We start from the raw sequence: 11,816 nt of genomic DNA, 5'->3' as shown, positions 1-11,816 counted from the left end.
TCTATTTGCGATTCTGCGACATATTTTCTGAATATTATTTTTTCACAAAATTAAGAAGACTATTTCTGTAAATTATACAAAATAGATTAAAATTATTTTGCAAGTACAACTGTTAAATTGACGATATTTAAAGTTGATCCTAACTTAGCCAAAGAATCTTTCATTAAAAGGATATTTTGACTTTTCGATTTCTTTGGAACATTTTTTGTATGTTTGACATTTTCAGTCCGCGAGATGAATTGTGGGGTGATTGATACTCTTTTACAGATAGTGCAAATAACGACAGGATTGAAGTCGGAAATAAATTACGCGTTCGTCGGATCAACTATAAATTATGCGGCGCGTGGCATATATTATCATTTGATGCATTTACAAATGCTGCGATAGTTAACCGCGAATTAAATTCTTGTTTACGTACAGAGAGAATTTGTTTCATGTAATTCATCGAGCAGACATTGTTGAAACGATAACCGATTATAAGCACTTTTTCTATAAACGTTATTAATAACGGACATTTCATATGTTGCTTATTTCTTGCATCTTTTGCTAATTACATAATTCTAGAACGTATATGGATTATCACTGATCACTGAATGAGTATTAATAGTTTGCATTTAACCAAGATAAATAATATGTTTTCTGAACAATAATCTTATATTACGCGATACGCTTTAATGTTGCATTTGCATGTTTCTGTTTGTTATTGAAGTAACGTTAATCAAAGCGAAAGCGAATTAAAAATGCAAATTTGTGAGTGATAAGCGAAAAGCTAATAGGTTTGATTTTTCCGTAGGTGAAAAAAAAGCCAAGAATTGTATACGTTAACATAAGTTAGTATACTATAACATACATTCCCTGAATTATGAATAATTCATCTAGTATAAAGTAATTTTTGTTGATAGTTTCATCAGAAATACATACATATATACATATATATATATATATATATATATATATATATATATATATATATATATATAGAGAGAGAGAGAGAGAGAGAGAGAGAGAGAGAACTTGTTTGGATCATCCTGTACGAAGGAAAAGTTTACGACGTTACGTGCTCTTTTTGTTCAGTCGCAATTATGATAGCGCGGCGCGGATCGTCATTTTGTAACACAATCATCGGTTTTTAAGCCGATTAAACTGACCGAAGGTCATACGTAACTAAAGTCGAATAATGCGTTAAAATCCATTCCGTTTCTGTTTCTTCACAAATTACTAATCATATGTTTTATTATTATCTCAATTTACGTTCACAGATATGGTATATCATATTATCACACATTTACATATATCATTATATATTTGAAATACATAATTATTTCTATTTGTGTGTTTCTAATATGTGCCTATTATAATGTTATGTAAATTTTTCTCTCTCGAATTTCTATTTTTACAGATTTATTTTGATTAAAAATATCAAAAATATTTTTATAGAAACTAAAACGCGCGTATTTTCGTAAAAGAATCGCAATTATTAACAGACATTTACTTGCTTATATAAGAGCATTTCATAATATTTAAACCGTATCATATTTCAAAGATTATATTTTATATGCAAGATATTTTCGATATATATTGTATAATTATATTAACAATAAACAAACATCTGTAATATTTATCTGTGTAATAATTAATGCATAGATGTAACGATGTTTTTTCTCGAGAAGCCTGTTCTCTCGAAACTTTCTGACATGACGATGCTGATTTGTCACGTCTTGTTTCATGATAATTCGGTAGTCTTCCGAATATCGTATATCATGTCCAATTAAGTTCGAGAAATTACGATGTATTTGTACATGAAGATAAGATGTATTATTATGCGTTATTTTAGAAAGCATCTCAAAACAAATTGTGAGTGATAGCTTTATGTGCAAGTATAAATAAGTTTAACATTTTTTATTCAAACAATTCATTGATCATTTTTTAGATTATTTAACTTGATTTTGACAGGTTGTCTCCATGCAACGGTTATTCCATCGCTTCTACGGCAGTTGAATACGAACTTTGGAAATGTACACGTTTCGATATTCCGTATCTTTGGTTTCGGTATCTATGATTGACACAATCGCAGATGAAAGAATGTAGGAATATAGATCGCGAGGAAGATAATCACAATATAAATTTGGTAAAAATTGTGCGATTATCATCGTTTTGTGTACCGAGTTTTAATAGCACGGAACATCAATAATGTACAAGATCTATAACGCGATATTGATTTCGATATTGTTGCTGCGATGGGGCATTCGAGAAAAATTTTACGGAGAAAGAAGGCTCCGCCGTAATGTGTTCGAGCGGAAAAACATCGATAAGAATCAAACGTATGTAAGATGTAAATATCCATTGGATCGGATCCCTTCGTTTCTCTTGCTTGTACATCATTATAATATAATTATTATGCATCATATCCATTATTACAATATTTAAAAGAAAATTTTGAATTTTTACTACTATAATTTTTTTTTTGCATTCTTTTTTGATCGACATAATGTTTCGTGATAGTGTTTTTTTATCCATAAAATCTTGCCATCTTTGGCAGAGAATACACACCGTGCGCCATTTTCGGCGCCAGTAAACCGGTATGGCAATCAAACGAATATGTATCAAACATTAATTTTCTGGTCGAATGTCGATTCTAAATCTTGTAATGCGAAATTCCACACAAGATAGTACAAGTATGTCTAACAGAGTTATAGAGACACAATGTACCCTGTTAGAAAAATAGACGGCACCCACAGGTATCTCAATCAACATCCTAATTTCTCAGATACAGTTTTTGTATCTCTTAAAACTTTTTTGGTTCGCTCAAAAATTGATTATTATAAATGGACGATTCGGTGGAACCAGTAGATTTTGCGAGGCAAGCAAATGTTTGCGCTCCCGCTATCTGCCATCGAACGTTATTCGCTTGATGATTTATGAGCGATAACAAGGAATCGCGTTATAGTTTTCTTACCTGACCTCTCCTCCCTTCCCGTACGCGTAGGTGCGGGACATGATATTTTCTCGCCGATACGCGAGATTGTACAGCTTTTTCAGAAACCTGTTCCTGACTATCGCCCCACCGTCGTCAATCATCATCGTTTTCTTCGCGTTTCTTTCGCCTCGGCTGTATTTTTCTCGCGAATCGGCCAGTTTAGTGTTTGTCGCGCATCACTGTACAAGTACGGTTTAGGAAACATATCCCGAATAACGTTCTCGAGGTGGTGCATGCGCGGATTTTCAAGAAGACGAATAAAGGGTGCATCGCGAGCTTACACTTCCGATCGCTGCATACCTTGTTCCCTTATTCAGTCTTTCACGTAAGCGAAAGAACGATAGACGAAAACATTTTAATGAAGTCGGTGAAATCTAGAGGCAAGTTATCGCCAATTTATCTCAGACTCTATCTTGATGTTTTCCATTTTCTATAATGTTCTATCTATCTATCTATCTTAATATCTCCAAGCTCTTTCTGGACGACAAAATATTGCTGTCTCTCTCTTACTTTTTCTGCATTAATTAATAACAGTTTAATTTACATTAACGATTAATTTCTAGCAAATTGTTGAAAAAAATTACGTCTAATTATTTACATTTTTATTTATTATCTCTTATATCTGTCTCTCTCTCTCTCTCCCCCCCCTCCTCTCTCTCTCTCTCTCTCTCTCTTTCTCTTTCTCTCTGATGTGTACATATTTTATATTAAGCATATATTTAAATAATGAAACATTTTCATATTATAGGACTATCGAATTTTTTTGAGATGATAACTTTTGCTTTTGCAGCAATGGTATTCGTCGCATTATTAAATAACGAATACGATTACCCAGTAAGCGTTATTATTGGACAAAATATGAAACTGCATGTTTAAAAATATTTTGTACTGTTATGAGATAATATTGTTTATTCCGGCATTCGAGGGAGTTCTTATAAATTATTGACTAATTGTTTATTCAATTGGTCCACATTAGTCCATTGTAGCGAGATTAAAGGAAAATCATAAAATTTAATTAATCCTCTTCGTTACATCAATAAATTTATTTAATAGTACAAATCTTTTTCTCAATCAAGTAATACAAATATTTTAATATTTTTTCGGTTATTTATTTTACGGGCAGATTTTTTTTTCGATTTTTCTTTGCTTAAATTATCTTTTACATAATTATGTGTGTATTCTGATTGTAAAAAAATTAAGTTACGAATGCAGTGATAAAAATATGTGGATGGTATATATTAATCCACGTACATCGGATAATATTTTTTCAATTGTGTGCGAATATATAACGATCGCGAGATACATCACTCAAGTGTAATCCATTAATCACGATCGTTCATTATATGATAATGCGCGTAATGTTAAAGCAAATATTGGTATTGATATTAATTGCTTCATCTGCGTAAAGGCTTAGATATCCTTATATAAAACAAATTACAAAGCTTAGATATCCTTATATAAAACAAATTATTCATTTTAAATTATTCTGCATTTGGCACATTTTTGCAATAATAATATAAGATTTGATTAATATATTTTACATAAAAATTGACGCTATATATATTTAATATATCGTGTAAATCAGCCTCAAGATATTAAATTTATATTGCAAAATATCGGATCTATTATTTAATAAGAAAAAAACGATAACTCTAGTTTTCTATTCTATTTGTCTTTTTATTGAAAAAATGAATATGTAATAATGTGAATGTCTAAATGCGTTAAAAATAATTATGCATTAAACAATTCTTAATGTTTCCTTTGTTTTTATATTTTATATATATATTTCAATATTTTTTAATTGTTCTACGAAATTCGCGTTATGCAAACGGACACTTGTCTTAAGCTTGCTATTTTTCTTTGCATCTTACTGGCATATTCATAATGCAAAACAGATCAGAGTTTATAGAATACAATTCTTTATGAAGGATGCGTTAGGAAACGACGCAATTTTTAATCGGACTTTTAATCGCGACAATTATGGACACGTTGATATACTATCTAATAAATATTAATTGCAATGTATTTAGCATCCGAGGCGTAGTTTGAAAATGCTCCACTTTTTTATCCTACAAGAAATTAATATATACAAAGAACAGGTTAGTAAGAAATATAATTATTGTTAGCTTATAAATGTGACATGATTAATATCATATACGCTGATATTCGTACGATGGAGACATATGTATTTTGTCGGAAACCGCATCACGCTTATCAGAGTAATAGTCTTTCGCAACAAACTTGATTATATAAATGATGCATGTATTTTTATATCTATTGGTTGAGTAAATTTTTATATGTAAAATCATATTTATTTAATTTTAACTTTAATTTTTTTATTGTAATTTTTATTGTGTAGTTTTATTTTTATATGCGTATTATTTTATTATACCTTCGAATAGTTGCGTAAACGTAACGTGATAATATTTTCGATGAATATGGCAAACAATGTGATAACTAATTAATTAATTATCTACTTATCTAATTATTTAGTAATATTTAAATATTTGCAATATATTTAAAATTATTTTTTAATAATAAAATATATAGATTATCGTATAAAATGTTGCGCATGATATTTTATTACTTATTTGCACCAAAATTTAATTCATAGAAATAGTTTAGCTCCAATGCATCTTAATGACAAAAAGTACATAGACATTGTCGATTATAGTTGCGATTTTTAAGTATAATATTATTGTTAATGATAATAGAAATGGACATTCATCACTATATTACATGCATTGCATACTTAAATGCGTTTAAAATTAATTCAGTGTAAAATTATGTCATTGTTTAAAATATTGCAGTTTTTTAAATTAATTTCAATTTGTTATTAATTAAATAAATCGATTTTGTAAAAGATTAAGAATTTTATTTTAAAGAAAATTTTCGAAGAGTATCAGACAATTTTGCTAATGTTTGTAAATAATGATGGGAGATTCTTAAGTAAATATTTTGGCAAGGACAATCGTTGATGAATCGTTAGTCGATCTCGTCCCGTCTCGCGATGTTCGCGTCGTCTTCTCGATCGTATCTTGATAATTTTCAGTATCAAGATAATTACAACGTGCGATTGCTCGCGAGTTTTATCACGAAAATTGGAAGCATCTAATAAAACGTACATTAGCATATTTTAATAATCCTACGGAACGTTCTTTTCGCGAAGCAAGATTTATAAGACTCATGCATGTGTAGTGACTCGGGCGAAATACGTTTATCGTAATTATATTATTTGATTGGTATATTTGCGAGAATATATTATCCAGTTTTGTAAAAGAGCGATTAACTGTGCTTGCACGATTGTATTTGAAGGAATACTCGTTAAATGTGCAAATAGGTTTTTCGCATAATATACGATGTAACGGTCTCCACTATACGACGTGTTCTGCAAAATTATTTTCTATAGCGGATTATCTTATAAATTTATTATGTCTCTTATTTAATTAAAATAATATCGCATTAATAACGAATAAACAAATGGGATATGTATTACTATGATGACGTATCGAACGAAATTAATACAGGAAGTATTAATAAAATAAATATATTATTAATATTTCCCGTATCTATATAACATAAATATGTTATTAATACTATCTTTAAGAGTCTTAGCTTAAATAGAAATATTGTTTTCGACATTTTCAAACATTGTAATATTGACAGTTCCTCCAGTGATCGTATAAATATACCGAAGTATATCAAAGTGAATATAAAACTAACTGCGAGAGAGTGACCGTACACTAAGTGAAAAATGATTTTTGAACGACTTATTCATCTGTTTACAAAATATACATCGGTTAAATACAAACGTATGCGTCGTCAATCAGGTGTAATATCAATTTTAATCCACATAAATTTGAAACAGGCTACATTTACATCAAGATTTATTATCATAACTCAGTGCTGTGATTGTTTATAGATGAGGACGCAAAATCCGAAGATCCGAGTCCGGCAGATTTCGAACGGGCAATTATAGCAACAGGTAAGTAAAGATTTTTGTATAATCGCGTAAGTTCCAATATATCGCGATGTCGCTTACTTAATTAAGTTCGTTTACCGATACGCGAATGTTCATTAACTTTGCGAAGAACAAAAGGTGTATGAGGTCTAAATTATTTAATCCAAATGCAATTTTTGATGAACCTTTATATCGCAGTTGTTTAAATTTTTATTGGCGATACATGTAAGTATTGATCGACATTATTATAATATTATTATAATATTATTATAATGGCAGATCATCAATGATCCATCACGTGTTAATATGTATATTTTTGAACGTTCGACTCAATGTATCGGACAGAATTGATAAATATATATATTTGTTGTCAGGTTATGGAAAATTTAATTACTTATTGCTTCTGGCGGTGCTCCCGGCCAGTTTCTCCAGTATCTTCTCGTCGTCGGTGATGTCCTACGTGCTACCGTCCGCCGAATGCGATCTCCAGCTAACCATGTTCGACAAAGGACTGCTAAACTCGATGGCGTTCGCAGGTTGTATTTTCAATTCGCGCAACAATTGCATAACAACAATTTATTACAGATACGAGGGAGCTCGATGAGAGCCTTAGAGCGCCAGAGTTTGGCGCACTTAGAGTGTATGATTATCGCGCGGTGTACACTGCCGGTTCGTTGTAGGCAATAATGTGAGGGCAAACACGAACCCACGGTAAATACCGTATCATTTTATTTCTCGTCGCATGCGATTTCCGACCGGCCGAATTATTTTCGACCGGTCGTTTTCGTCCGCGATCGCTTACGATCCGCGCGAGCAACTTATCCAGTGGCGGATTAAGGTTCTTCATAAGCCCAATGGTACAGCCATCTCGGGGGCTCTCCTCGCTTGCAGTGACCTCGAGAGAACTCTAAATCAATGACGAGATTTTCCATTTTGCATTGTTATCTATCTTATTAACAGTAGGAAAATGCGAGTTTATTATTGCAAAATTATTTTATTAAAATAAACTATTAATATTTAAGAGAAAAAAAGAGAGCTTTACAAAATATACATTCATTTTCGTTTATCATTATAATAAATGCCATTAATATACTTGAAATTTTATTATGGAAAAAATATAGGATGAATTATATTAGAAAAGAAAACATTTACATAAATATCTCTCTTGAAATTTAAAATATAAAAATGTGAGACGCAGTTGAAGAATAGTGATTAATTTAACATTACACTCAGATATATATATATGTCATACACTCTAAAAGACATAATTGTATACGCATTATGTAAACGTGTATCTTGCGTCTCACGTTTCCCGATTATAAAATTTCTTATGAAAGAGAAAAGTTAAACATTTTTGAAATTCTCAGCTTGGAGGCCCCTAGGCGTGTACTTATCGAATAATCCGGCACTGATCTTGTCGTAAGTTCACGGGATATCATAAATACGAAAACAATATCGCTTAACAAAAATAATGCACTCTATTTAAACGATTAATTTTGACTGTACGCTATCTTTCTCACATCTTCTGTCTTAAGATCCAATTTCTGCCGGAAAACTTATACAAAGGCAGAATCGATTAATTTGTTAATCTGTTTCAGGAATGATTAGCACGGCGTTTTTTTGGGGTTGCATGGCCGACATGTTTGGTCGTAAAAAATTAATGTTCTACGGTTATTTGGTTACCGGTTTATTAAGTTTGGCGACGTGTTTCTCGCATACCTCCTGGCTTTTAATAATATTCAAATTTCTCGACGGCGTTATGTAAGTTGGAATCGTTGGAATCGATCTGACTTTATATGCCATATATATGGTATTATGTATAAGCAAACAGTAATAATTAATTGCCAAATATTAATTATATCAATAATAACTGTAATATTAATTCTTTCGTAAATATAGATTGGAATATTTAATAAAACTTTTGTTACGTTTAATAAATATTCTATATTTATTTGCTCTACATTTCTACTGCAGTAACACACACATATACACACACACACACACACACAAACACACACACATATATGAATAAAAAATAAAAAATAAAAATTTATACAACACGAGAGTGTTACACAAGAGTTGATTACCCTGATCAATAAATTGTAGCATATCTGGCCCATATGCAGCGCTTATGTCGTACTTGGCGGAGATACATAACGAAGTCCATCGATCGCGCGCGTACATGTGGCTTGGCGCGTTCTTCTCGCTTGGAAATATTTCCCTGCCATGTAAGTACGGCCTTGACACACCTTATCTGAGAATCAACGAGGGTTGAATTATAGAGCGGCTATTCTTAAATCGGCGATACGTACCATTATAATATGCGCATTGCTGATATTGTGAAATTTCTTAAATACTGAAAGAATTAAAATTGATTTAAAAACTTAACAAAAATAATAAAAAATATACGATTTTGACATGGCATAAATATGCGAATATTTGATAATAAATAAATTTACGTTAAATAAAATATGTTTTTTAATTTTTTTTATTCTTAGGTATAGCATGGCTCATACTACCTCAAAAGTGGGAAATTACATTTTTCAGCCAAATTGTAAAAATAAATTCGTGGAGGGTGTTTCTAGCGATCTGTTCGTTACCAGAATTTCTAGCGTGCGCCGCTCTTTTCGCTTTCCCAGAGAGTCCGCGCTTTCTTATCTTGAAAGGTCGACACGATGAAGCGTTGAATGTCTTTAAGAAAATCTACTCAATCAATACCGGAAAAGATCCTGACACATATCCAGTAATTATGTACAACAATATATTTTATTCAAAGATAACGATGTATTTAGACGCTTTATTGTAGATCGAAAATAGTTTTAAAAAAATTTTTTAAAAGGTTCGATGCATATATATCTTGGAACGTAACTCACAATCAGTTCCGATTAAAATTAGCGTGAAATTAAGTTTCTTGATCAAACTATTTGTTTATTGCCATAACTTTACACCAGCAATTGAATAACAAATGAAATGCGTCGATTAAAAATGTAAAATTTTAAATTATTTCGATAAAGGTATAAAACATGCTACTTAATTGACAGATAAAATCTCTCGAGGATGAATATTCCATAAAATCTTCCGGGGAATGTATGCAAGACAAGATGCGTAATTGCTTAAAGCAGATGAAACCTCTCTTTTTGCCACCGAATATCTTCAAATTGATACTTATATCGACGATACAACTGGGAGCAACGATAGGGTTGGTTCGATTTACTTCTCTCTCTCTCTCTCTCTCTCTCTTCTTAAATTCAATTTAAAAAAGAAATAAACGCAATTTGTGAGATTTCTCGATTGCAACTATCAGATCGAACTCGCTACGCCTTTGGATGCCACAGCTGTTTGCGATGATCGAAAGTTACATGAGCACTCTCATGAAGGACGACAATCACGTCTCAGGTCTGCAACCTTCATTTTGTTATATGTTAGGTCAAGAAAAATCGTATCTTAATTCCACTCGATATGTTAATGAAACAAGTAACAGCACAGTTGCATGCGTTCCGGTAAGCTATCTTTCTGACATGAATAAACTTTGGTTGCAATTTATAGAAAGCGAATCCGGGAAATAACATACATATCAATTTCAGGCGGAGTTAAATTCTCGAGTCTTCATTAACTCCATTGTCATCGCCGTTACAGGCGTAATTGGTTATACTCTGGCTGGTAATTTAATTACCATAACTGGAAAAAAGAAATTGATGGGTAAGATATCTATGATTTATAGCAATCGACGCAGTAATATATTGTAAATAGATGGCGATTTTATTCATGAAATAAGCAAAGAAAGATAATGTTTGCGATATCGTAATTTTATTGCAAAATCTATATAATTATCTGTAATTGTATTAGAATTATTATACTTTTGCAGCAATTTGTTTCCTCTCCGCTGCTGCCTGTTGCGGTTCGCTTTATTGGGCCGAGAGTACCAACGGTATTCTCGGATTATCTTCGGTATTCGTTGCTATGTCGAGTATAGGTGGTGCGACTGTTACTAATGTTATTGTTGATAATTTTCCTACATGTCTAAGGTATATGACAATAATTTAAAGCGTTTATTATATATATATATATATATATATATATATATATATATAATTTAAAGTATTTAAAAAATATTAAATAAGTAATAAATGAGAAGAAATCATTGTTTATTTGTATTTACTATCTAATATTCTTATTATATTATTTCATAAACAGAACCATGGCAGTCAGCATAACTATGATGATGGGAAGAATAGGTGCAGTGATAGGCAATTTATTGTTCCCCATTTTATTCAATTTATCATGCCTAGGACCATTCATTATGATTGGTTCAGCTTGTTTTGGTATAGATTATTGTTTTTTTGCATCTAAATATGCACAAAAATATATTATAATTATGCATGAAATTTTTGAAAAATATTTAAAATTTTTCTAGTGTCTGCATTTTTGGTCGTTGCGCTACCTCGTAAGAAAAAGGATGAAGACAAAACGAAGACTATTGTTTAATCTTTCGCAGATATATCTTGTATCTATTGTAGATTTCTTTCTTTATCATAGTCTCAATATGTAAATATATTTTTGTTATTATATGTTTTAATAACTAGTTAGTTTTTATTTTATATATCCATATGTGAACAATATTTTCCATCATATAGATAAAAATGCTCACATATGTTTGTAAGCCTTATTTATTTCCATCTACTGTATTTTATATATATATATATATATATATATATATATATATATATATATATAATGTAGTGAATAAATTATATACTCGCACAATGTATATATGAAAAATGTATTTTTGAAGAACTCAGCGTCATTAAATACATCAGAATTGAGATTTCAATAATATTTATTTAATTTTAACTCTCTAAGCTTATAAAACTTATTTTA

The 11,816-nt window shown here is 30.8% G+C and overlaps 1 protein-coding gene across 5 annotated transcripts in view; it reads left to right on the top strand.

Moving 5' to 3' along the window:
- LOC138938939 (synaptic vesicle glycoprotein 2B) overlaps positions 1 to 11,617 on the top strand; it is a 31,485-nt gene extending 19,868 nt beyond the window's left edge. For 2 of the 5 annotated variants that reach the window (XM_070306356.1, XM_070306357.1), the window contains 11 exons: positions 6,900 to 6,962; positions 7,313 to 7,474; positions 8,537 to 8,699; positions 9,045 to 9,166; positions 9,437 to 9,681; positions 9,980 to 10,137; positions 10,243 to 10,438; positions 10,523 to 10,637; positions 10,804 to 10,963; positions 11,133 to 11,260; positions 11,353 to 11,617. In XM_070306356.1, coding sequence (XP_070162457.1) covers positions 6,900 to 6,962; positions 7,313 to 7,474; positions 8,537 to 8,699; positions 9,045 to 9,166; positions 9,437 to 9,681; positions 9,980 to 10,137; positions 10,243 to 10,438; positions 10,523 to 10,637; positions 10,804 to 10,963; positions 11,133 to 11,260; positions 11,353 to 11,423 — 1,583 coding nt within the window. In that variant the 3' untranslated portion in view covers positions 11,424 to 11,617. Of the gene's footprint in view, positions 1 to 2,992; positions 3,358 to 5,007; positions 5,077 to 6,643; positions 6,808 to 6,899; positions 6,963 to 7,312; positions 7,650 to 8,536; positions 8,700 to 9,044; positions 9,167 to 9,436; positions 9,682 to 9,979; positions 10,138 to 10,242; positions 10,439 to 10,522; positions 10,638 to 10,803; positions 10,964 to 11,132; positions 11,261 to 11,352 lie in introns of those variants that run through there. The other 3 variants (XM_070306355.1, XM_070306358.1, XM_070306359.1) reach the window with 3 other exon arrangements.
- The last annotated feature ends 199 nt before the right edge of the window (positions 11,618 to 11,816 follow it).

This window comes from Polyergus mexicanus, unplaced genomic scaffold (assembly GCF_030449975.1).
Source record: "Polyergus mexicanus isolate NDT 795.1 unplaced genomic scaffold, iyPolMexi1.0 SCAF_13, whole genome shotgun sequence".
NCBI lineage: Eukaryota > Metazoa > Arthropoda > Insecta > Hymenoptera > Formicidae > Polyergus > Polyergus mexicanus.
This window is presented reverse-complemented; position numbering and strand designations above follow the sequence as displayed.